The 27,995-nt window shown below is 38.0% G+C and overlaps 1 protein-coding gene across 6 annotated transcripts in view; it reads right to left on the bottom strand.

Moving 5' to 3' along the window:
• CTPS2 (CTP synthase 2) overlaps positions 1–27,995 on the bottom strand; it is a 162,626-nt gene that overhangs the window by 8,483 nt on the left and 126,148 nt on the right. For 3 of the 6 annotated variants that reach the window (XM_087938291.1, XM_087938293.1, XM_087938287.1), the window contains one exon: positions 18,095–18,155. The exons of 2 other annotated variants lie outside the window; for them this stretch is intronic. In XM_087938291.1, coding sequence (XP_087794417.1) covers positions 18,095–18,155 — 61 coding nt within the window. The remainder of the gene's footprint in view (positions 1–18,094; positions 18,156–27,995) is intronic. One more of the 6 variants, XM_087938288.1, reaches the window with a different exon arrangement.

Here is a 27,995-nt window from a genome sequence, read left to right as displayed (position 1 = left end):
AGTTACATGATAAGCCCCCCAAATGTTAATGACAAAGTCCTGAATTTACAAATGTTGCAGCACCACGGCAGTCGTTCAACCTTATGAATGGCCCTAGAGGCACTGCATTCACCCTATTCCTCCCTCCCACTCTCCACAACTGCTTCCCCCTCCCATCCTGGGACTCATGTTGCAAAGATTTGTTTCCTCTCTGCCATGGTTTCTTTGCTTTTGAGGGAGAGGACAGCAGGATGATTTGCCTTCCAGTGTCTGGTCAAATGCTTTTTGCACTGAGAGTGAAAGGTTCTGGGGGGCATGATCTGACGCAACAACAGGCACCCATTTGCTTTTGGAAGTAAGTCTGGTGCTGCAAGATGGGAGGGGAAGCATGAGGTTTCTCAGTGGGTTGGGGAGGCCTTGGGTGAGTTGTTCTATCACTAACCACCCCCCCACATGGCCTTCCCCACCCTGAAATACCTCGTGCACTTTACAAAACTGTGCATTTGATTAGCAAATGCATGGGGAAAGCAGGGAGTGATCACGTTCAAGTTATGTGATTCACTCCTATGCAGGCTCCATTACATTCATAACTCGAGGACTACCTATAGAGTCACAAGTTGCTTTCCTATGGCTTAGGCCACTATGTGTTTCAATATATTTCTACTGTTTTGTCTTCCTCCCTCTTATCTGCTGTTTTGCAAATTTAGCTCTCCAATCTGAAGTTAGTGTTAAATTATGCAGTTAGTGAGAAATGAAATCTTACCTTAAGTTGAAAGGCATGAAAATCTCACCTATGTCATGTAAACTTAGTTGAACAAAGAAAGAATAGTAGAATTTTCTCGGATTTTTTGCTTCATTTTCTTATTTTCTGTACAGCTTCTACATTACCTGATTATATGAACCAGGAAAACAAGATTGATAGTTGTACAGACTGTACTCTTCTAGTCCTACTCAACAGTCAAATAGTTGTGAGTGTCTGAATCCTAGGTTAAGAATTCAAAGTTAATTGTGCTTCTATCTACATAGTAACAGAATAACAGAGTTGGAACCTTGGAGGTTTTCTAATCCAACCCCATGCTCAAGCAGGAGACCCTTTACCATTTTAGACAAATCATTGTCCAATCTGTTCTTAAAATCTTCAGTGTTGGAGCACCCACAATCCCTGGAGGCAGGTCGTTCCACTGATTAGTTGTTCTGACTCAGGAAATGTCTCCTTAGTTCTAGATTGGTTCTCTGCTAGATGGTTCTCTTCCATCCATTGATTCTTGTCTTGCCTTCAGGTGTTTGGTGAATAGGTTGATGTCTTCCTTGTTGGTGCCCCTCAAATATTAAAGCACTGCTATCATGTCATCCCTAGTCCTTCTTTTCATTAAACTAGACATACCCAATCACTGCAACTATTCTTTGTATGCTTTAGCTTCTAGTCTCCTAATCATCTTTGTTGCTCTTCTCTTCTCTCTTTCTAGAGCATGGCTGTCAAACTCCCGGCCTGAAAGCCGGATGTGTCACATGCTGGCCATGCCCATGCCTGGTTTAGCAAAGGGGGGAAAAGTCCCGATACATATAGAGCACAATATTCTCTTTGAATGTTCTCTACCTGAAATGCCTTATTCTATTTCAATGAATTGTTGTTACAGATACTCTGCAAAAGGTTTTGCTTATTAGGTTTAACTGCAATTTGGTTTGTTTCAGAGCCAGTCTATAGACTTCTCAAAATCTGGTTTACTAATAGTAATACTAATAGTACATAGGAGGAAGGCTCCACCAATTATCTTTCCACCCAGTTTCTAGAAGTAGATTTTTGTAGTGCAGCACAACTGGAAACACTGTGATACACAGAATTGATCTATCAACCTTCTTTCCCACTTTCTTCTTCATCTTGGCTGTGGGGGTGAGGTCTCTGCAATGGTATGAGAGAATGACCTTGAGGGACAGGGGAAGAGAAGCCGCATTGGGAAGGGGTAAATAAAAAAGGGGGGTTCCCCACAGTTAATGGGCAAAGAAAGAAACTTTAAAAGGATCCTCTCTTATAAATCGGAGTGTTAAAAGTGACCATGGAAGATTTGTATTTTCAGACTTGCAAAATTTATGTCACACACACACACCCACCCCAGGTAAACCAGAGAGGAAACAAGATCAGATGAGTTAATTCTATTTTATTGTAAGGCTACATTAATAAAATCTTCCCAAAAAACTTTATAATATTTTTTTAATGCATTCTCTCCCAAACCTTTTTTCCCCTAAGGAAGCAATTAAATGGAGAGTGAGAGAGATGAAGTTGAGACAATTTTTTTTAATATTCCCTAACTACATCTGTTTACCTTCTTCTCTTTACCTTCTTATTCCTTGCCTGGTGGAAAATGTAAGAAGTTGTCAACTACACAGAAGTAAATTACAACACTACTGAGAGGCATGTTTGAGACATAGCATGGGAGAGAAGACCATTGTGTTTCATTTATTAAAATGAAAGTTCTTACATATCCCTATAGAAATATGTTACTCCAAATGTAATAATTATTCTTTCTCCCAATGTCAGCATTGCTTCTAATGTAAAACTCAATTTTGTCTTCAATTTGTTGTTTCCAAGTTGACTGGAATTTATGTAACAAGATAAGTGAAGTTAAACCTTGGGACTGAAAATCCAACTTTAGCCTATATTTGAAAATATTTAGCCAGAGCCTTGATTCATCCTTCGGCAGTCTTGCCTACAGCTATAGCACTGCATTAGGAACATATCTCATTAATTAGATGTAAAGCTCTTCAAGAAAGGGAAGCTGGGGGGGCGGAAGCACTTGGATTTTTGGGAGGATCATTATTGCTGATGAGTCTTTTAAAATTGAAAGCCTGCCCAAACAATTTTCTAGCTCAACTTATATCTATTGTAATTAAAGTGATTATTCTGAGCCTCTTTCCAACAATCTCCCCAGACACTGGACTCAAGAATAGTTTTGCCAACCATCCAGCTTCCTCTTATAATTGTCATGTTCCATTCTTTGTTTTCCCAGGGTCTTATAGACACTTGGTCAAAGTGGAACAGCTTTCGTAAGAATTTAATTTCTAATCTTTCTTGTTTAGTATAATTGGTACCTAGATTTAACTGTACTCATATAGGAGAGGGCTAACAGTTTGCCTGAAACAAACAAAAGGTACTTGTGCAGGCATTTATTTATTTATTTTATCAAATGCTTACAATATAATAGAAATAAGAATAAACGTAAGTTTAAATATAAGAAATAGGTTCAAATAAATGGGGACAATAGGACAGAGATGGTAGGCACGATTATGAGCTTATGCATGCCCCTTACAGACCTCTTAGGAATAGGGTGAGGTCAATAGAGGTTAGTTTGAGGGTAAAGGGGTGGGGGTTTGAGCAGGTGACAACAGAATCAGGTAGTGAGTTCCAGACATTGACCACTCTGTTGCTGAAATCATACTTCCTGCAATCAAGTTTGGCATGTGAGTGTGTGTAAAATGACTCCTCTATTTTTGTGTACTGATAGAACTTAATCAAATAGGGGCAATTGCATCATGCAATGTTTCATTGAGTTGACTACCAATATGCATTATGTCAAGATGTGAAGGTAAACATGGGAAATATAAGGAAGCAAGATGATTGGGCATCTAATCTTAACTTTAGATGTACAAAAAACTACATCTAAATCCAGGACTATTACATTAACATTGTGATTGTAGTAATAGCTGAGTGGAGACACAAGGATGCTAAAGATTCCTAATAAAAAAGTAGGCAGGTTTGACAAAAGTAACAACTATTAACGAGAGTGAAAAGTGTATTAACCATACACGAAATTTTAAGAACTTATATTTTCAGTACTAAAAAAAGTTAAAATAAACTTGTTTCCTGAAAAATTGAATTGTTATTAGATAAACTGCCACAAATCCACAATGCTGGAAAGCCATAAAGATGTCACCAAATCCAGCAGTTTTTCCTTCATGAATCAGTCTGGTTTTCATAAGACTGTCAATCAATACAAGTTGTGACTGCAATTAACAAACAGCATTTTGCCATATTAAATTTATTTCAGTAAAACAAATATTTTATAGCAGCACTATTTAATAGACTTAATTTACATGACCAATTACAGTCTAACTGGTAGCCACATGGTTAATATGTTCAGTATTTTAATATTTTATTAATTATTATATAACCTATGCCTATTTTTTTCCTCCAAAATAGCAATCCTATGAAGTAAGTTAGGTTGAGAGAGCGTGTCTGGCCCAGCCACCCAGTGAACTTTTGCGTTTAAAGTACAAGAGAAACTTCCTGTTTTTCCTCCTTGTCCACTACCTTAACCAAGGTTTCACATCTTCTCCAATTTCAAGGTGTGTGGATTTCAATTCCCAGAATTTCCCTGCCTTAACAGGGCTACATCATATCTCTTAGAATTTAATCATTTGCTTGGAATATAACAGCTTCCATTAAATTCAAAACCTAGTTCCATACGGGCTGCGATTTAAGCTGCCATGTCTTAATGGCATCTAATAGAAATCAAACACTATTTAGGAGTTTTTAACTTCAAAGATGGCTTAGCTGCTTCTAAATATACTCTTATAGTCAGTTATTATGGTTCCAACTGGGAATGCAAATAAAAAAAAGAATAAATACAAATTAAGAATTATTCATATAAATCACCTTTTCTTTTTTCCCAAACAATACAGGATTAGTTTGTAACAGTTTGTTTCTCTGAATCATAATTTATCTGAATAGGGAAAATTCTACAATTTGGGGTGTTACTGATTTACATGTTGAACATAAGATATTAGCATAATTTAAATTCATGATGATAGAATTTTATATTAAAGTAACATATAAGGGCTTCAGATAAAATATGTATTATCTAGATATTTTACAAAAATCTAGATTTTAATGGCATATTTGTCTTGTGCTAATATGTTTATTAAATATAATGAAATATAAAAATACAGGGTGCATTTTGATGTAGTAACATCCAGTCTTTAGAAGAAATATTAGCAATGGTCTCTTCTGCACTGTTATGCCCTCTTTTACCTGGACATAATTTTCCGTTGCCTCTCAGTTTGCTTCAGGTCATTATTAAAGTTCAACTCTGAAGTAATTAAGTTTTTAATAAGCTGTAGAATATCACTATTTCATTTTTGGATATGGGATTAACATACATTTTCTTTTTAAGTAAATTAATACGTATTCATTGCAAAGGCTTTGCTACTATGTAAAACTTAAGATAAAAGTTCTTTGGAGTGGAGCTCAATGCCTAATGATTTCATGGACAAACCTAGTAGGGTTCTCCACATCAGCTTCTATCAGCTTCCCAGTTTAGTCAATACTCCTGAGAGTTCATGGTTGTCTCCACCCAGGCAAATTTCTTTAGACCATTCAAGGCCAGCTAGATCAGGGGTGTCCAACCTTTCACCTACCCTGGGCCACATTAGAAGATGAAAATTTGGTTTGGGCCACACATAAAATAAAATAACAGTAACGATACCCGATCATCCAAAAAAACCATAGAAAACATAGTTAACATATTAAATTTATTTGGAAATGAAGTTAGTGAGATGTTTTTATTATTTATTATTAATTATTTATTTAAAATTATTTATTTTTTATCACGTTTTTTTATCACGGTTTATCACGGTTTATTTTCTGGACAAATTTTGTGGGTGAGAGCGGGGAGAAAGCTCGCCCGCCTCACGCCTACCTCTCTTCCTGCAAATGGCCTGGCTGGATGAGGCAGGACTGGAAGGCAGAAGCAGCAGCGGCGGCGGGGGCAGAAGCAGCAGCGGCGGCAGGGGCAGAAGCAGCAGCGGTGGTGGGGGCAGAAGCGGCCCGCGGGCCACGGGTTGGACAAGCCTGAGCTAGATGCTGATATGTTTAGCAGGTACAAATTTTACAGCTCTGACGTTAAAGTTTTTCTATTCTACTCTGCCCCTGAAGACTTACATACAGACTGATTTAAAAATCAATCAGAACAACCTATGTCCCATGCTTAAAGTATAAAAAGACATAGGCAGGAAATGACACTGGGCCAACTAGTACTATTACATGTACTAGCTGGATACCTGTGCTTTGCTATGAAACTATGTGATTGGGCTTAGTTTTGGGGGAGGAAAATAGGGGGAAAAATTCTGCCTCTGCCTACCAGCATCCATCAGTATTCATTTGGCTAGCGTCTTGTCAATGTGTGAGAGAATTGAGGGCTGTTTGGAAACTGAAACAGTATTTGCTGTGTGCAAGGACACAGCAAAGAGCCTGGGTGTGGCTTAGCTCAACTGTTCTGTACTAAAGCTGGTTGCTGCTGTGAAACTAAAGCTGAGGCTCCTCTTCTCTGCTTGTGTTTTGCATTTGGAACAGATTTCTTTTCAGGTGGGGAGCGAAGGTAGAACTCCTTAACATCAGAGCATGTTAATAATAATATATGAAATACTCTGGACTTCCGCTTGCCAGCCTTGGTGGCAGCAGGGATTTGCATTTCTTCGCGATCCCTGCTGCGCTCACCGTCTTGGTGCCTCCGATCCTGATGGATTTGGAGGATAAGGCTGCTTTGTAGAATCAGCCGAAGATAGGGAAGATCTGGGGAAGGGTATGGGGATGTCGCAGATCCCCCCCCCCCGCATCCAGTTTTAAACTTCCTTTTCTCAAGACGATGCAGTGGCGGTCTTATGGCCGCCATGAAGAGGCTGGCATCCGGGAAAAGATTGCGCAGGAGGGGTGCTGAATAAAGAAAAAACAGAGAAAGCTTTTGGCTGAGCCGGGACAACAATTAACATCTGAATACCCTGGAACTTTGGCTTTTCAAGTGATTTATTGTCTTCCAAAGGATCGGTAAGCTGCGGTGGATGAGAAAGGGAAAACCTTTTCTTTTTCCTCATTTTCCTTCCCACGGAGGCAGCAGATGGAAACCTGAAACACCCGTTTTGGCAATAGAAGGTATTTACTTTCAAAATTGAAGCCGAGGGGAAATTATATCTTCAAATATTGATTCTTTAAAACTCAAATCTTTTTGCTTTAAGGGGGAAGGAAGAGAGATAAATGATTTACACTAACGTTTGTTGAAGAAGACGGCTTGGAGTTTTATAAGATTAGAGACTAAACTGTAATTAAACTTCCAAACTTCCAAACTATGTCTTGGAATTATCTAATTGAATTCTCCCCCAGGAAGAGCAAATGACTTTGGGACTTTAACTATCTTTGGAAAGACTAAGAAAACATTTGGACTGCTTAAAAAAAAAATCCTTTTCTGCTCATAATGGTGTCCCTTTGAAGAATTGAAAATGCAGTTTGAAAAACTTCAGGGGGAAGATGGCTCTTTTGGATCTATTTTTGGCTTTTTAGAAATGGCGATTTGTGCTTACCAGGAAATGCAACAAGAAAGAGGCTGGGACGATGAAGAAGAACCCATCTTGAATGGACATATGATTTCAAAAAAGGGTAAAAAGGAGAAGAAAATCAAGAATTTAAGCTCTAAAAAAACAATTAAGAAAGGGAAAAGAAAGGTGAAAAATCGATATAATGATAGAAAGCAATGGAAAAAAGGAATGCAACAGAGAGGGGTGATTAAAAAGTGGGAGATTGAGAGTGGGGGTGGTAAAAAGGCTAGATTTGATAAGGAAGGAAGAGACAAAACAAAGGGAAGTTATAAGGAATTTAAACAAGATGTTGTTTGTTTTGTTTATAAGCAACTTTTTTTCAGAGATAAAGGGTAAAATAAAGTTTTAATAGAGATTCTGCAAAGGTACACAAGTGCATTTTATATTTGTATTTGAAATATGTGTCAATAAAATATTGTAGGGATTGTGTAATTGATGTCTATTTAACTAATTTGTTAGGGAATACTATTTTTAATATTTATAAGAATATTATGTTTTTTTTTTTCTTTAAATGGTATTTAGAATGTACTAAGCAGAATCAGAACAGAAATAATGTTTAATCTTAAGCGTTGAATTTGGGGGGGAAATAGAAAGGTGTCATACTTCAACCAGTTGTTACAGGGACAAGATTGTGTTTAAGAGAAAGATAAATGGATGATTGAAAAAGAACGGACAAAAAATACATGTGAAATGATCCAAATTGAGATTAAATAAATAAAGTAGAATTAAGAGAGTGAAAAAAGGGGAGAAGATATCTGTAAAATGTAGAATCTTTAATAGGATATGAAATAGTATATAAGCTGAGCATGAATTTAATTTAAGTCTGTACCAAAAGTTAAAACCCGGGGTTAAGCCGCTTTCTAAAAAGAAGTTTTATACTTTTTTCTATGTTATGTGTTTGTTAGTTTATATTTGTTTTTTGAGGAGTAATATCGGATAAGAACATATGAAATAGTAACAATATGAAATATAGTAAGATGAAATATATGAATGAATAAAACTGAATAGAAATAAAGGAAGAAATAGTAAGAAGGTGGAAAACAGTAATAAGATATGAAGTTGAATATATAAGATGCTTATTAAGTTATGTGTTGAAATGTGATAATTTAGAATTATATTGTATTCAAATGAGATGTTTTATTTGTTTTTCTTAAGTAGTTGTTGAAAAAGATGTTTTATGTTCTTATGTCTTATGTTTTGTTTGTGTATTGTTTTTTGTAAATTAATAAAACTTTACAAAATAATAATAATAATAATATATGAAATACTCTGATGGTCATTTCGAAAAATCCTTTCTTAGTGAGCACCTAGAAGCCAAAAGGAACATACGTGCCAAATTTCAAGCTTGTAGGCTTTACGATTGTGGAGATTTTTGATGATGCATGAGTGGTATTTTGCTTTTATATGTATAGATTTGTTAGATTTACATCCTGCCTTTTATCCAACAGTTTTCTTTCTTCTCATTTTCTCCTATATCAAATGATGAATAATTGACCCAAAGTCACTCAGTAAACCTCTAGGGCTAAGAGTAGACTAGAATCTCTGTTTCCCCATCCATTCCTGATTTAGTACCTCAACCATTGCTCCATTTTGGTTCACCCATTGCCACATAGTCCTCATAAGCAGCAGTGGTGGTGGAAATGTATGTGTGTGCCTTGGAATCAGGGTTGAATCCCAGCATCTGCCTGAACAAGTCCTCACAGTTTTCCTGGAAAATTTTTCAGAAGAGTTTTGCCATTGCCTTCATCCAAGGATTGAGAGAGTGTAACTGATTATAAATTTCTAGCTAATGATTTAAATAAAAAAGGAATCCAATTTAAATGGTTAATCCCGGAAGGGATGTTAATTACGTGGAAAGAGAGGAAAATCAAAATAGAATCGATAGAACAGGCCCAAGATTTTTATCAACAGCTCACGGATATGAATGGTCAATCCACTAAAGAAGAACTTAAAAGGAGACCACAGGAGGACCGATATCATCACAGAACCCAAAAGGAACGACTTTCTCCAATTTCAGGAAGTGATAAACCACAACCTGGGAGAGAAGAGCAAATCCCACAACAACAACAACAAGAGAACTGAATCATTACTAGGCAAAAATCTAAGCAGACGTAGATAAATGGTGGAGGGGAAGAAGTTGCTATCCATCAATATAAACGGATTAAATTCAATATCAAAAAGAAAAAGGATATTTTCAAAACTTATTCGACATAACGCAGATATAATATGTCTTCAAGAAACACATATTTCGAAAAATGATGAAAGACATCTAATTTGTCCAAAATTAGGAAACTTTTTACGGCACCGGCCGATAAACACAAGAAAAAGGAATTGCAATTTACGTAAAACAAGATGTAAAGGCAGAATTAACCTGGTCGGATCCCGAAGGAAGAACTCTGGTTATACAAGTTTGGATAAACCACATCACATTTTTACTTGTAGCAATCTATGCCCCAAATGAAGACCAGGGGAAATTTTTTAAACACCTTCACCAAAAATAGTAGGCTTTGAAAAAGGAACATTTGCTTGATTGGCGATTTTAACTCCATTGCAGACTACCAAAAAGACCATAGTAATATGGGAAAAAACAAGAAGGGGAAAAGGGAACTTTCTGCGGCATGTAAGGAAATGTTGAAAGAGTTAAATTTAAAAGATTTATGGAGGGAACGGAATCTTGAAGAGAAACAATTTACATACTATTCTAATCCACATAAGACTTGGACTAGAATAGATATGGCTTGGATGGATTTGGATTTGGCTAATGAAATAAAAGAAATTAAAATCCTACCAAATGAATGGGCTGACCACAACCCAATACAGCTAATTTGGAGAGATAGGAGAGGAATAAAAAAAAGATGGACACTAAACACCCAAATAGTAAATGAAGAAGAGTATATTAATAAGCTGAAAGAGGAGCTAAACTATTTCCTAAAAGATAATAATAATGAAACAACTTCAAAACAGAATATTTGGGATACTATGAAAGCAATTATAAGAGGCACAACAATTTCCTATAATGCTATGAGAAACAAGAGAACTTATGCCCGACAAAACGTATTACAAGAACAAATCAAAGACTTAGAAATACAATTACAAAAAACCCCTAAGATCCAAGGACTACAAAACCAGTTAATATTAGCCAAACATAAGCTGAATTTAATTGAACAAGATAAAATAGAAGTTAGCTTGAGAAGGTCCAAACAAAATTATTTTGAACACGCCAATAAACCAGGAAGATGGCTATCTTATAAACTTAAAAAAGAAAAAGAAAAGAGACTGATACACCAACTAATAGACGAGAAAGGCATACCACAACATGAGATTGAGAAGAAAAAAGATATTATATTAAACTATTTTCAAAGATTATATAAAAAAGAAGAAATCAATGAAGACAAAATAAGAACTTATCTGGAGAATACGAATGATAAAACAATAGGGGAAGGAGACAAAGAATTATTAAATAAGGATATTACATGGTCTGAGTTGAAATCTGCAATGGAGAATCAAAGTAATAATAAATCCCCTGGTCCAGATGGGATTCCAGTAGAATTGTACAAAGCCACAATAGAGTTAGTAGGGCCACTGATGCTGGAAGTGTTTAACGAAGTACTTTTGGCAGCCAAAATGCCAGACTCATGGAGGGGGCGTTGATTTCGTTAATTCCGAAGGAGGATGTAGATGCCAGATATATCAACAATTATAGACCAATCTCACTTTTAAACGCTGATTATAAATTATTTACCTCAATTATAGCGAATAGAGTAAAACAAGTTTTAAATTTATACATTCATGAAGACCAAAATGGTTTCCTTCCATCCCGCCAAATCAAAAATAATTTAAGAACCGTTATTGACGTCTTAGAATATTATGAAGTTCATCCAGAGAAACAATTTGCACTCATGTTTTTAGATGCGGAGAAAGCATTTGATAACTTACATTGGCACTTTTTAATACAAAAAATCTATAACATGAGTCTGGGCACTAAATTCGAGAACATTATCACAACAATTTACAATACCCAACAAGCCAATATACTAATTAATGGTGAATAAACAGGCCCATTAAACATTGAAAAGGGCGTTAGACAGGGTTGCCCCCTCTCACCCCTCCTATTTATACTTGCTTTAGAATCACTGTTAACGCGGATAAGACAAAACTCTGAAATCCAAGGAGTTAGGGTCAAAGCAGAGGAATATAAACTACAGGCGTTTGCAGACGATATGGTTTTCTTCCCAGAGGAACCCATGGAAAAAGGACATAACCTAATAAAAGAACTAGAACAATTTGGTTCAGTAGCAGGATTAAAGATTAATACAAATAAGACAAAATTACTGACTAAAAATCTAACAGAGAATCAGAGGAAAGAATTAGAAAAAACCATGGGGATACAGGCAACAAAAAAGGTCAAATATTTAGGCATATGGTTAACACCACATAGTAAATCGCTCAAAGAGAATAATTATGATAAACTATTACAGCAAATTAAGAAAGACCTAGAATCTTGGAATAAGTTGCAGCTTTCTCTACTGGGCAGGATTGCCACGATCAAAATGAACATCTTACCAAAACTCCTTTACTTATTCCAGACAATGTGGGGAAAACTAAACAGTCGTATTTTCATAGACACCTTATTAGAGATTCATTATTAACTAATTGGAAAAAAATATGCAAAAAACATTATTCAAAAATTCCGATTTGGCTTTCAACAATGGAGGCAATGGTTCATCCCAACAATTTGGATATAACAAAAACGACTAAATATAAAGATTTATTAGACCCTTTAGGAAAATTAAGAACTCGACAGGACTTACAGGAACAGGGATTTAAAATTGACCAGTGGTTATATATACAAATCCATAGCAGATACAAACAAGATATCAAAGAGTTTGGAATCTATAGCAAATTACAATATTTAGATAAAATCTTATTAGGATCAAATAAAAAGAATATCTCCAAATTTTATAAATATTTATTGGAGGTAGAATTAGAGCAAGAGATAGTGAAAGGGAACATGATAACGTGGAGTAGGAATATTGGAAGAAGCATTACATTAACAGAATGGGAAAAGATCTGGAATAGAAACATCAAGATTACGAAATCCGTGGCGTACAAAGAAAATATGTATAAAATGTTATATAGATGGCACTTACCCCCTTCGAGGTTGGCGAAGATGAACCCTAACATGAGCTCAAGGTGTTGGAAATGCAAAAGCACTGAAGGAACATTTTTCCACACGTGGTGGTCTTGTAAAACTACCCAAAAATTTTGGCAAAAATTAGAAAATGGTTGGAGGAGATAACTAAAGAACAAATAGACTATAAACCAGAGTTCTTCCTGTTAGGGATCTCTGATAGATATTTATCCAAAAAGACCAAATATGTAATAATCCATATTCTAACCGCAGCTAGATTAGCCTTTGCTCAATGTTGGAAATTACCTCATACACCTTCAGAGCAAATGGTTATTCAGAAAATTTGTGAGTGTGCCGAAATGGATAAATTAACGATAGCATTAAAAAACAAAGAGTCCTCAACATTTTACGACAACTGGGACTCATGGTATAATTGGCTTACACAGAGACAAATTATGTAAATGATAAAAAGTAACCTAAACATAACGGAAAAGAGAAGTAGATTGGATATGATGAAGAGAAATGATCCTTACAGACTGTCACAAAAAGATATCATTCGTTTTTAATTGTGTTTCTACCCTATTCCCCCTCCCCTTCCCTTCCCTTCTCTCCCTCTATATCCTTTCTCTTTCCCCCAACCAGCCTTTATCCGGTGTGCTAGGCCGGGTGTTTTCCTTCTTTCCCCCTACCCGTCTTTCTTTCTACTTTGTAAATGTATTGTCGATGTGTTTTTAAATTGTAAATTTAATAAAATCTATTTAAAAAAAAAAAAAGAGAGAGTGTAACTGATCCAAGGTCATTCAGCTGGATTTGTGCCCAAAGCAAAGCTAGAACTCATGGTCTCCCAGTTTCTATCTCATGCCTTACCTACTACAGCAAACCAACTCTGGATTGACATGAAGCTCCAAGAAACTCATCTGAATGGTTTTAATACAGCTAGAAGTTCTTGGTATGGTATATAGGGAGTTGGGGAAGGTGCTTTGGCCATCTATTGGAATGTGCCATGTCCTTTCTGTCACTGCGTGACAATTTCCCTCCTGCTTTAGATTGTTGTGAAGGTCTCAGCCCAGCTAAGCATGGAGTATAACTACAATAGGGTACAGTAATTATGGAGGATTAACTTGGCAAACCCTTTTTAGACTAGTAAATTACTATTATGGCCTTATCAATGTATCAATGAATGTCAATTTCAATCAACGTATCAATGAATGAATTAAAAATTTGAGAGGTTTGTTTTCCTGTTTTCATTTCATGTTATGTTAACGGGTATAGAGTCCTATTGGGTGCTTTTATGAGAAAGTAAGATAAAACAACCAGCTCAAAATAATTGGAATTTTATTATGCTATATAACTGAATGCAGGGAAGTTATTCCAACAGAACCAATGAAGCTAAGGCATTTCCAAACAAGATGTCTGGCATATTTATGGCATAGAAATTATAAACAAATATCACTGGCAAGGGATATAAGAGGTAGCAGGCTAGCATTTTCATTTGTTGCTGATATTACGTCTAAATGCCATCCTACATGTAATGTGACATTTGATGCTCTTCACATTTAGCATCTATGTTTAAAAATGCAGATTGCTTCAGTTGATTATTACTGGGGTCATAACACATCATAATAGTAGAGCTTCCCTTTCCACTGGAGTAAACAAAAGTGCTTTGAGGAAAAATCTTCCTTTAGTTATTCAGAACTTTTTGAAAAATAATTGTCATCTTTTTGGATGGTAGAACAGGAATGAAAATGGAAGCATAGTGATAAACACCAAAGTATACAAAATTAATAGCTTTTGTCCCAATACTACAATCTGGTATCTGGCTAATACCATGACACCAAGTAGTCTGACTATTATCAGTAGAATACTTTCAATGGTTTCTTTGGAGTAAGATAAACCAATTGTAAAATGACTTCTATTAATTCATGAAAAATCACAGAATAACAAACTTAGGATATAATTTTAAATAAATATTTTTACTTGGTATAAGCTGCCTTAGAGTTGTTTCTAGGTAAAATGGCCAGCATTCAAATTTAATAAATAATTACCAAAAAAAAATTGAAGGGGAAAATGAATAAATGACTTAAGATCTAGTTGTTGTGGTGTTTTTGACAATGCTGATGGTGTTTGAGTGGTGTTCTAGATATTTTGAGATTGCACCCAAAGGAAGTTTTATACTAACAACAACCAGACATTTCATTTTTTACTCTCAGCTGAGATACCATTTTTTTATTTTAGCTGGGATTTTGTTTTCCTTTTCAAATTTTATTCATCTGTTATTTTTAATACATCTGTGGATTACTGTATCAAGAGGACAGCACCAACATTGCCACAGAAGGGACCAAAAAGAAAACTCAGAATTTCCAGAACTCCTGACAGTATAAACACTTAACCAGTGGAACGGCTTGATTTCAGAGATATGGATGCCCTATCACTGGAGGTTTTTGAGATGAGATTGGACAGCCATTTGTCCCAAATAGTATAGGCCCCTTCAACTCTGTTACTCTATTATTCTAGAAGACTAACATCTAAGAGTGGAAAAATCAGTTTAAATTTTCTTTTTTAAAAATATCTTCTAAATTTTGGGATTTATGAAAATAAACTTTGGGAAATTCTTTAACAAGGTGGCCAGGTGTTCTAACTGAGAGACAGCATAGCTGTGAGATGTTCCAGTGTCCCTTCTGAGAGACAGCCTGGCAGCCCAGCTGAAAGAAAGAGAGAGCGCCCAGCGACCAGGCTGGCTGTGTTGCAGAGGCAGTGAGGTACAAATGGAGGCCACTGAGCAGAGGAGAAGTAGAGCTTGGTGGCAGCAGACTGGTTGCTGTATGATGGACAGTGAGCAGCAGCTGTGCAGAGTTAAGTGGCAGAGGAGTGGAATGCCCAGGCCTGTGAGTGAGAGTTATGGTGCATACCTGTGGAGTGCCTAGAGCAGTGACTGGGTGCAGTGCAGTGGAACAGCAGTGGCTGAGAGCAGCATGGCAGACCACCTGAGCAGCAGAGCAGAACTAAGTATGATAGCAGGCTGGAGTGACCACGGCAGCAGCTAAGAGCAGCATGACAGACCAGCAGTGGCTGAGAGCAGAGTGGCAGAGCAACTGAGCAGCGGCTAAGCACCCAGATCAGTCCATCGTACCTGAGAACCCCAGCTGTGGCCAGGCAGCTGAAGGGCAAGAAGACAGGGAGGAAAAGGACAAGTGCCTAACAATTGTGGACAGAAAGGAAAGGGATAAACTTTCAAGGCAGGATATAGAGGGTTAAGAGCTAAGCATCTCCTAGAAAAAACCTGAGATTTCTAACCTAAAGAAGTCCATAACATTTGTCCATAACATTTCATAAAGGGCCAAGAACTATAATAAATTCTTAATTTTTTTAAATTTCTAAAAAAGTTTAAAATTATTTTTGAGATTTTTACATTTTTTTCAATTTTCAATCTTTTTTCAATTTTTCATTTCTTTTTAATTTTAAATTCCCTTTTCAATTTTTAAATCTTTTAAAATTCTTTTTTCAATGTTTTTATAAAATTCCTTTTTCAATTTACTGGTTTTAATTTTTTAGAAACTTTTAAATTCTGAATGATCTAAGAGGGAAAAAATAAAAAATCATGAAAAAAGAGACAAGGAAGATAGTGATGAATTTTTCAAGACAGAGAACAAAGGGTCAAGAACTTTTGTAAACTATTGTAAACCAACACTTTGCAGCAGGGAAAATACATTTTTAGAAATATTTAATTTTTAACAAAGAAACAAAATAATAGACATAGAGACTGACATTATAGTGACTTACAAAACATGTTATATGTTTGAGCTTATGCCCTCAGAAGACCCAAACTATGTATGTATCAAATGTCAATCATATGAATTACTAGAAAAAAAGTAAAGGGTCTAGAAGCAACTTTAGCCTGAAACTCAATGAACAAAACTCTGAAGCTCAATGAACTAAGTGAGAATCCCCAACCTAAACAAGAAGCTTACACCAAATTAAACACAATAGAGAGCAAACAGCTTCTAAAAAGATCCCATGTACAAACAAAAATAAGAACACAGATACACCCAAACTGAACACAATAGGGAACGAATAGCTCCCCCCACCATGACCCTATATATGAACCTAAAGAGGAAGACTGATGGAAACATGTCACTTTTAGAAGAAAATAGCAACCAAGAGCAAAGCCCCTACTATCTACCCTAGTATCCAATAAAGCCCCTCTGGAACTGAACAATTGCTGTCATAACCTCCCCTGGAAGAAAATACGCAGACACCTATAAAAGAGCAGTCATCAATAGTTTCTAAAAAGGAGGCACAAGCCAGCATTCCTTTGACAGGAAGAATAGTATCCCAGACTTCCCTAGGAAAAAAAGGTGAATATTGTTGATAGGAGATTCAATTCTTTGGGGAAATGAAACAATAGTCTGCAGACCGAACTGTCAATCTAGGGAAGTATATTGTCTCCCTGGAGCAAAAATCAAAGATGTAACTGAGAATCCGAGTAAAATAATCAAGCCTATGGATTACTACCCTTTTCTTCTCTTACACGTAGGTACCAATGACACAACAATGAATCTAAAAACAATAAGGGATTATGAACAGCTGGGGAAGCAAGTTGAAGAATTAGGACCTCAAGTGATGTTTTCATCTATACTTCCAACAAAAGGCCAACATCCAATAAGGAAGCAAAAGATTTTAGAAATGAACCACTGGCTTAAAAGCTGGTGTCAACAAAAGAACTTCAGTTTCCTAGACCATAGTGTGCATTACTTACATGAAGGGCTATTGGCAAGAGATGGACTGTACCTCACAAGAACTGGAAAAATATATTCCAAAAACAACTGGCTCATCTTATTAGAAGGTCTTTGAATTAAAATTGAGGAGTGGGAGGGAGGCCAGTCTTCATTCAGCTTGGAATCTGATTCCAAGCAAAAAAACCACAAAATAACCAATCATATAAGGAGGTAGGGAGTAAAGAGAAACTAGAAGAAAAAAAAGGAAAAACACAGTGAACTAGAGAGAGATGGAAAGGATGGAAAACTGATGCAAAGTAGAAGATATAAGAATCATATCCAAGATCCATAAAGGATTCAAATGCCTATACACAAATGCTCAAAGTTTAGTGAACAAATAGGGTGAACTTGAAATACTAGTACATTAAGGTAAATATAATATAATTGCCATTACTGAAACATGGTGGGGTGAAACTCATGACTGGAATGTACTGATGGAAGGATCAAACTATTCAAAAGAAACAGACCTAACACAAGAGGAGGTAGAATTGCATTATATATAAAAGATCTCTATGTCTTTACAGAAATCCACAAAACCAAGGATAAAAATCTCCTACAATACATATACATAAATATAAAATGAAAAAAGAATGACATTGTTGTATGCCTAATTTGAACTCATCAAATTTGCAGATGACAGTAAGCTAGCAGGAATACCTAACACCCCAGAAGGAGGAGGAAGAGGAGGAGGAAGAGGAGAGAGAGGGGGGAAGGGAGGGAAAAAGGGAGGGAGAGAGAATTAGAACAAGAATGAGAATGATCTGATTTTGCTCACTATAGGCCATATGGAAAAGACAGTGATTAATTTAAAATTTTAATTGCATCCTAAAAAGAGTGTTGGGCTTACCTGAAACGCATCTTCTAGTTCTACGGGAGGAAAATCCAAAGCGTGGGCTGTCTCCTTCTTCCTTGATTAAAGATAGAGTCAATCAAAGTTTAGTCCAGCCCCCTTTCCACTGAGCATGCTCAGTTTTTTTAAAAAATAAATTTTATTAAATTTACAATTAAAAACATATCAACAATGCATACACAAAAAGAAAGAAAAAAAAAGAACATCCGGGCTAGCAAACCAGAGAAAGAAGAGAATAAAGGGTGTAGAACAGGCTTGTCCAACCCGCGGCCCAAGGGCCGCATGCGGCCCAGGTCGCCTCGTAATGCAGCCCAGTGCCCACCCCAACCTTTGTGCCAGAGCCAGCGAGGAGGAGGAGAGGCAGGCGTGAGGCGGGGTGAGGCGAGCGCCAGGCAAAGCAGCAACAGAAAAGGCGGGCGCTGTCAGAGCGCCACCTGCTGTTGCCACCGCTGCCCCGCCGCTGCTGCTGCTTCTGCCCCCGCCACTGCCACTTCTGCCCCCGCCATCGCTGCTGCTTCTGCCCTGGCTGCCGCTGCCACTGCCGCTCCTGCTTCTTCCCCCGCCACCGCTCCTGCTTCTGCCCCCGCCGCTGCTGCTTCTGTCCCCGCCATCGCTGCCGCTTCTGCCCCCGCTGCCGCTGCCCCCGCTGCCGCTTCTGCCCCGCCCTGCCGCTGCTGCCCCGCCCGCTGCCACTTCTGCCCCTGCCGCCACTGTTGCTTCTGCCCCCGCCACCACTTGTCCCCGCTGCCGCTGCTGCTTCTGCCCCCACCGCTGCCGCTCCCCGCCGCCGCTGCCGCTTCTGCCCCGCCGCCGCGCTAATCTAGCCGCCGTTAAAATATGGATTCTTACATATTTCATCTTTCTGGATAAATGTTTGTCAGAAATCCCTAATAGGAAGAACTCTGGTTTATATTCTATTTGTTCTTTAGTTATCTCCTCCAACCATTTTCTAATTTTTTGCCAATATCTCTGGGTTTCCTTGCAGGACCACCATATGTGAAAAAAGGTTCCTTCTGAGCTTTTACACTTCCAACATTCTGGACTTGTGTTAAGGTTCATTTTCGCCAGCCTCGAAGGGGGCAAGTGCCATTTGTAAAACATTTTATATGTGTTTTCTTTGTACGCTGCTGATTTTGTAATCTTAATATTCCTGTTCCAAATCCTTTCCCATTCTGATAGTGTGATACTTCTTCCAACATTCCTGCTCCAGGCTAACATATTCCCTTTGACTATCTTTTGCTCTAGTTCTACTTCCAATAAATATTTATAAAATTTAGATATGTTCTTTTTGTTTGGTCCTAATAAAATTTTATCTAAGTACTGCAGTTTGCTATTAATTCCAAAATCTTTCATGTCTTGTTTGTATCTGCTATAAATTTGAATATATAACCACTGATCTATTTTGAATCCCTGTTCCTGTAATTCTTGTCGAGTTTTTAATTTTCCTAGCGGATCTAGTAAATCTTTATATTTGATCATTTTTGTTATGTCCAAATTATTGGGATGTACCATTGCCTCCATTGTTGATAGCCAGATCGGAATTTTTAGATAGTGTTTTTTACATATTTTTTTCCAATTAGTTAATAATGAGTCCCTAATAAGGTGTCTGTGAAAATAAGACTGCTTAGGTTTCCCCACTTCCCATAAGAAGGCATGCCAGCCTCTCTGGAGATCATGCCCTTCTAGAGCTAAAGTTCTTTTATTAAGTAGGTTCACCCAATCTTTTAACCATAATAAAATAGCTGCCAAATAATATAATTCCCAATTTGGAAGAGCTAGACCCCCTCTGCTTTTCGAATCTTGTAAGGCCTTGACATTGATCCTGGCTTTTTTCCCCTGCCAAATAAATTTGAGTGTTGTCTTGTTTAATTCTTCGAAAAAAATTTTTGGGTAACTTAATTGGGATTGTCTGAAATAAATAAAGAAATTTTGGTAATACGTTCATTTTAATCGAGGCAATCCTACCCAATAGAGAAAGCTGCAGCTTATTCCAAGATTCCAAGTCTTTCTTTGTTTGTTGAAGTAATTTATCATAATTGTTCTCCTTGAGTGATTTACCTTGTGGTGTTAGCCATATTCCTAAATATTTGACCCTTTTTGTTACTTGTATCCCCATCGTTGCTTCTAATTCTTCCTTCTGAGTTTCTGTTAAATTTTTGGTCATTAATTTTGTCTTTTTTCTATTAATTTTTAAACCTGCCACAGCGCCAAATTGTTCTAATTCCTTTATTAGGTTATATCCTTTTTCCATAGGTTCCTCCAGAAAAAAGACCATATCATCAGCAAACGCTTGTAATTTATATTCTTCTGATTTGACCCTCACTCCTTTAATTTCAGGATTTTGTCTAATATGCATTAAAAGTGATTCTAGGGCAAATATAAAAAGGAGCAGAGAAAGAGGGCAGCCCTGTCTGACCCCTTTTTCTATATTAATTGGACCTGTTTGTTCGCCATTGATTAGTATGTTAGCCTGTTGTGTATTATAAATTGTTGTTATAATGTTTTCAAATTTAGTACCGAGACTCATATTGTAAATGTTTTGAATTAGAAAGTGCCAATTTAAGTTGTCAAATGCTTTCTCGGCATCTAAAAACATCAGTGCGAATTGTTTTTCAGGATGGGCCTCATAATATTCTAAGACGTCGATAACAGTTCTTAAGTTGTTCTTTATTTGACAGGACGGAAGAAATCCATTTTGATCTTCGTGAATATATGGGTTTAAAATTTGTTTTACTCTATTTGCTATAATCGAAGTGAATAATTTGTAGTCGGCATTTAAAAGTGAAATCGGTCTATGAAATCGAAATGATCTGCATCCTCCTTCAGGATTAGCGAAATCAACGCCCCCCTCCACTAGTGTGGCATCCTAGCTACCAGAAGTACCTCATTAAACACCTCCAGCATCAGTGGTCCTACTAGTTCCATTATAGCTTTATATAGTTCTGCTGGAATCCCATCTGGTCCTGGCGATTTGTTATTACTTTGATTCTCCATTGCTGACTTCAGTTCAGACCATGTGATATCTTTATTTAATAATTCTATCCCTTCCTCTCCGATTGCTTTATCATTCGTATCCTCTAAGTAAGTTCTTATTTTATCTTCATTCACTTCTTCCTTTTTATATAATCTTTGAAAATAATTGTAAATAATATCTTTTTTCTTCTCTATTTCATGTTGTAAGACACCTTTCTCATCCATTAGTTGATATATCAATCTCTTTTCTTTCTCTTTTTTAAGTTTATGGGATAGCCATCTTCCTGGTTTGTTTGCATATTCAAAATAGGTTTGTTTGGACATTTTCAATTTAACTTCTATTTTGTCTTGTTCAAGTAAGTTCAACTTATGTTTAATTGTTATTAACTGATTTTGAATTCTCTGATTTTTAGGGGTTTCTTGTGGTTGTGTTTCTAATTCTTTAATTTGTTGTTGTAATTCATTTTGTTGGGCATATGTTCTTTTATTTCTCATGGCATTATAAGAGATTGTTGTTCCTCTTATAATTGCCTTCATTGTGTCCCATATGTTTTGTTTCGTGGTTACTTCGTTATTATTTTCTTTTAGGAAATAATTTAATTCCTCTTTCAGCTTATTAATATACCCATCGTCATTTATTAACTGAGTATTTAATGTCCATCTTTTCTTTGTTTTTCTCCTATCTCTCCAAATTAATTGTATGGGGTTGTGGTCAGCCCATTCATTTGGTAAGATTTTAATTTCTTTTATCTCATTAGCCAATTCCAGGTCCATCCAAGCCATGTCTATTCTGGTCCAAATTTTGTGCGGGTTGGAATAGTATGTAAACTGTTTCCCTTCTGGATTTAGTTTTCTCCATAGGTCTATTAAGTTTAGTTCCTTCATCATATCCTTACAGAACATAGAAAATTCTCTCTTCCCTTTCTTGTTTTTATTCACGTTACTATGGTCTTTTTGATGGTCAGCAATGGAGTTAAAGTTGCCTATCAAGCAGATATTCCTATTTTAGAAGCCTATAATTTTTTGGTGAAGGTCTTTAAAAAATTTCCCTTGTTCTTCATTTGGCGCATAGATTGTTACCAATAAAAATGTGATGTGATTAATCCAAATTAATTCTGCTTTTACATCATCCTTCACATATACTGCAATTCCTTTCTTCTTTGGTTTGTCTGCTGGTGCTGTAAAAAGTTTTCCTAGTTTCGGGCAAATTAAGTATCTTTCATCATTTTTCTTAATGTGTGTTTCTTGTAAACAAATTATGTCGGCATTTTGTCTAATTAATTTAGTTAATATCCTTTTCCTTTTAGATATTGAATTTAAACCATTTATATTAATGGAGAGGAGTTTCTTCCCTTCCTCCATTTATCTATGTCTGTTTAGATTTTTGTCGAGTGATGATTCGGTTTTCTTCTTGTTGTTGTTGTGAGATTGATTCTTCTCTCCCTGGTTGTGGTTTATCATTCCCTGAATTTTGAGGGAGTCCTTTTTGGTTTCTTGTGGGAACTATGACCACCACAGTTTCTATAGCGTTTGCTGTCATCCTGTGGTTTCCTTTTAGTTCCCTCCTTGGTATATTGGTCATCCGTGCCTATTAGCTGTTCATGGAAGTCTTGGGCCTGTTCTATAGAGTCTATTTTAATTTTTCTCTCTTTCCAAGTTATTAACATCCCTTCTGGGATTAACCATTTAAATAGAATTCCTTTTCTGTTTAAGTCGTTGGCTAAAAATTTATAATCCTGTCTTATAACCCTCACTTTCCTTGGAATTTGTTTTAGGATCATAATCTCTTTGCCTTTGTATGTTATTGTTTCCTCTCTGGACATTTTAAGAATTAAGTCTCTCACACATCTCCTAGTGAAGCGAATATGGATTTATCTCTGGCAATTATGGTGTCTAGCATAATTTGTGCTGACCCTGTTCACCTCATCGAACTCTTTAATTAGATCATCTTTTTCTTTCCCTAGCAATTCAGCCAATAATTCTGCCATTAGTTGTTCTGGTTCTTCATTTTTCGCTTCCGCCACATTTTGAAACCTTAAATATGCCGCTGCTTTATCCATTTCGAGATGGACCAGAGAGTCTTCCGTTTCTCTAGTTACATTTTTAAATTCCTCATCAATCCTTTCAAAATTTGTCTCCATCCGTTCGGTCCTGCTCTCTATTTCTTTTATCTTAACCTCATTTTTCTCCATAGCTTGTTGCAAAGACCCTATCTTTTCCTCCACCTTAAATATGTCAGCTTTCATTTCCGCTTTAAGCTTTCCCATCTCATCTTTTAGTTCGCTAATGTCCGCTCTGGTTTCGCTATGATTCTTAATCATTATTTCTTGCATCTTAGACATTGCTTCTTGCAAAGATAATAGGGTAGCTTGTATGTTAACATTGGAAACATTGGGCTGTTTTTCCCCTATTAGGGATTCTTCAATGGTTTTTTGGATTGTTGGTGAAGCAGATGTCTAAAGTAGTCGATAGGGTCGGAGTGGTCTTCCTTCCTGTTTTCAAAGCTGTCGTTGTCGTGGAGGTCATCTCTCTTAATATTTGTTTTTGCTGTTGCACTATATTAGATATATTATCCCAGATCACCATTCAATATTTTGCTCCTGAATTGAGGAATCTATTCTAATAATTCAATTAAATATGTAGATAGGCAGTCAATGCTCCTATATTATAGAACGCTATCTAATACTGTATAATAGCCTTTATACTAAATTTATATACCAAAAATCAATATTAATCACCAACAGTACATCAAGTCAAACCCAATTACCACTTTGAAAGTTAGTCTTAAGTATTCTAAATAATCTAAATCAACAATATTTTTCACTCTTTGTTATAGCTATTTTAAACAATCAAATCAATTGTCAATGAAATCTATTAGGACAGTATACCTTCTTTTTTTTTTCCTATAAGTAAATAAGGTTATGTAAATTATTAAGAAATTGAGGTAGGGGGGAGGAGGGCTAAAAAAGAAAAAGAAGGAAGAAAGAAAAAGGAAAAGGGGAAGAGAGAAGAGAGAGAAATTTACCTTAATGTCAAAAAGTCAATAAGCAAGCAACAAGGGGTACAAATTGTAGAGATGGTGCCAAGATAGTAATATTAAAGTAATACCAAATAAAGATTCCAACAAATAAAGTGAAGTAATAAAGAGAAAGGGTAAATTTTATAGTCAATCTTCAAACAGAAGGCTTAAGTTTGAAATTCTTTCCAGCACCCCACGCCAGGAATGGTATAAAGTGCTGAGTAATCGCAATAAGGCATCAATCTTTCCCAGTCTTCCATTAGACTCTTCCTCCTTCCTCCTCTTCCTTCTTCCCCTTCCCACTTTTGGATTAAATGTACAAATCTCCTTCACCTATTAATCCCTCCAAAATCCAATGGTCTTCTGTTCCCAATCGCTTCACAGTCTGTCCTTCCAACTGATAAAGCCAATAATCCTATTACACACAGTACAGAGAGTTAATAAGTCACTTCCGAAGCCGCAATTCTTCTCCTCTGTCGCCTCTTACTTCTCAAATATTGTCAAAAGGTTAGTCCCAGGTGCCAAATCACTCACAAAAACAGGACCTCCAGTCTCCTGGGTTCAACGTTCTTCCTCTCTCCCATGGATTTCCCCTTCAAAGACTGTAATCCACACTTTCCGCTCGCGCTTTTCACACTTTCGTTTTCCAAGCCGCTTTTCTGGCCGCCTTTCTCTCCGGCTTCCCAAAGGTGCTGCTCACAACCAGGAAAAGAAACCCCTCACGCCACTGTCATTCTTCAATCTTCAATATTATAGTGTAATCTTTCAGCACCTCTTGCTGCACCGATCTTACAGGCTGTCACTATCTTGCTTAGTCACGTCGGTGGCAGACCGGACTGTGGAGCCGCCATAGGCTGGCAGCTGGCTCTTCCGCGCTGGGCTCAGGAGCTCTTCTCTTCATCGCCAGGGGGTTGCCTACCCCCACCCTGCGACTCAAGAATCTCCTACGCCGACACGAACCTCTCCGGGGCTCGTGTATCCCCTAGGGATCGCTCCAGATGCTAGAGAAGGTGTGTGAAAACCGCAGCAGTTTTCTCCACCTCTGCTCGTCCCTGTCCTACCACCCTGAACTCCAGCATGTTCAGTTTTTGATGAAGGCTGATGATTGACTTGAAGAGTTCTTTGGTGCTCGTTCTTGACTGTTCTGAGCTCGGGACTAACTATCTATTTGGATTCTCCTCCCGTACAACTTGAAGATGCATTTCAGGTAAGCCCAACACTCTTTCTCAGTTGTACGGGTCAGAGAACTAGATCTCTTCAGTCAAGGCCTGTGTGTTCCATGCTGCTGATGTGGCTACACTCCTGGTTGAATGTGCCGTTTTGTTACCTGGCAATTGCAATGATTGGCTTTCATAAGCTTTTGTGATACATGTCTTGATCCATCTGCCTATGGTAGATGGTGAAACCCTTTGACCCAACAAACTCGGTCTAAATGAAACGAACAATGCTTCCATTTATCTAATGGGCCTTGTTCTCTTAATATAAATGCGTATGCCACTTCCTTTCTAGGTTATGGACCGGTTCTGGGCAGATGTCTGGTAGTACTAACTCTTGTGCTCTATGGAACGTAGAATTGATCTTTGGGATAAAGATCGGGTCTAATCTTAATACTACCCTATTCGGGTGAACTATACAGAGGTCCTCCCTCACAGATAATGCTGCCAACTCTGAAATTCTTCTGGCTGATGTAATGGCTATTAGGAAGGCTGCCTTAAGGGTGAGTGAAGGTAGTTCTACTGACCTCAGTGGTTCAAAGGGCTCAGTCATGAGCCCTTAGCACCCTTGTCAAGTCCCAAGTAGGGTGTAAGTAAGTACCTATGTATCACTGGTGGCTTCAGATTGGTTGCTCCCCTGATGAACATGAAGATTAGGGGGTGTCGTGAGAGGGACTCCAAGGTCCCACAACCCAACACTGAAGCTATCGCTGCTACCTGCCTCCTTAAGGTGTTAGGGGTTAAATCCTTTTCTAGGCCTTCCTGGAGAAAATCCAGCACTTGAGTAACTAACACTGTGGTTGATCTATTTGTTTCTTGGAACACCAGGTTCCAAATGCTCTCCAAGTAGCATCATAAATTCTGTTGGTTGATGATCTCCTGGATGCCTGGAGTGTCTGTATTACCTTGTCTGAGCACTCTAAATGCTTTAGCGTGGTCTTCTCAAGTGCCATACGGTTAGTTGCAGCCATTGTGGCTCTGGGTGTTGTATGACTCCCTGACTCAGTTCTACCTTGTCTGGGGGAATTCTCCATGGTCTGGATACCGACAGATCTACCAGATCCATGTACCAAGACCTCCTGGGCCAGTGAGGTGCTACCATTAAGACCTCCGCCCCCTCTTCTATCACTTTCTTGATTCCTCTTGGTATCAAGGCGAGTGGGGGGAATGCGTAGAGCAAACCCCTTGGCCATGCTTCTCAGAGTGCATTGGTTCCTTCCGCTCCCTGTGTTGGGAATCTCGAGTAGAATCTCAGGAGTTGTGCATTTGCTGATGTCGCAAACAGGTCCAGGACTGCTTTCCCGAATCTGTGTGACAGTTCCCTGAACAGGTCCAGATGTAGGCGCCACTCTGAGTGGTCAACCATTGTTCTGCTGAGCCAATCTGCCTGAACGTTTTCCACTCCCAATAAGTGTTCCGCCCTGATCAATAGAAGGTGCGTCTCCGCCCACCGGCCCAATCACTCTGCTTCTTGCATGAGCACTAGGGAGTACCTCCCTGCCTGTTGATATGAGCCTTGGCGGTCACGTTGTCGGTCAGGATCAACACATGCTGTCCCACTATCACTGACCTGAAGGCCCTAAGAGCCAGGTGAGATGCCCTGAGCTCCAACCAGTTGATGTTGTTCTTGAGGTCTGACTGAGACCACTGACCCTTGTGTAATCTGGCTGACAGTGGACTCCCCAGCCTACTAAACTTGCATCTGTTGTGATAGTCGGGTGGGTTCTTTGAACCCACATCCCCTCGTCACTGCAGGTGATCTCCACCACTGGAGTGACTGCTTCACTCTGGGGGGAACTCATACCTTGGTTCCTGTATTGCCCTTGCCTGCTCTCTGGTAAGGTAATAGAAACCACTGCAATGTCCTTGCATGCAACCTGGCCCAAAATGCACGATATCATCTTCCCTAATATTTGTGACAGCAAGTCCAGGGACACCCCCAGAGCTGTGTTCATTTGATTTATTGATGACCTTATACTGTCCTACCTTTCTTGTGACAGGTAAACCTTGCAGGAGTTGGTGTCTATTACAGCTCCTAAGTGTTGTAATTGCCTGGTCAGTTCTAAGTGGCTCTTTTCAAAATTCACCAAAAAGCCATGCTCTTGTAATGTCTGTATCATGGTTTCTAGATCGCTCTGTGCTCTTAGAGTCGACATTGACTGTATTAATATGTCATCTAAGTAGCATTGGACCCGTATGGGCTTTGTCCTGAGGAAGGCTGCTACTGCTGCCAGGACCTTGGTGAAAGTCCTGAGCCCTGAGGACAGGCTGAATGGTAGACCCCTGTACTGGTAGTGTCTCCCTACATATCAAAACCACAGGAACTTCTGATGCCTCCTGGTAACAGGTATGTGTAGGTAAGTATCTGTGAGGTCTACTGATGTCAGGACATCCCCCTCCCATATGCTCCCTAGTATAGCTTGCAGAGACTGCATCTTGAATCTCCTGTATACTATGTGCCTGTTTAGTAATTTGAGATCCAAAATTGGTCTCCATCCCCTGATGCCTTCTGCACAACAAACAGGTTTGAATAGAACCCTTGTCCCTGTTCGTCCTCTGGTACCACATGTACCGCCCAAATGTCCAGCAGATGTTGAACTGCTGTTTCCATAATTACCCTTTTGGTTCTGTCCCTTGGCGTCGGGCATCTTCTGAATGAGCTCAGGGGTATGGAGATGAATTCCAGAACTAG

The sequence above is a fragment of the Pseudonaja textilis genome, chromosome 8 (genome assembly GCF_049901715.1).
Source record: "Pseudonaja textilis isolate UNSWEBS1 chromosome 8, rPseTex1.2, whole genome shotgun sequence".
NCBI classification, from domain to species: domain Eukaryota; kingdom Metazoa; phylum Chordata; class Lepidosauria; order Squamata; family Elapidae; genus Pseudonaja; species Pseudonaja textilis.
The sequence above is the reverse complement of the archived record's forward strand: the minus strand, read 5'-3'. Positions and strand labels throughout refer to the sequence as shown.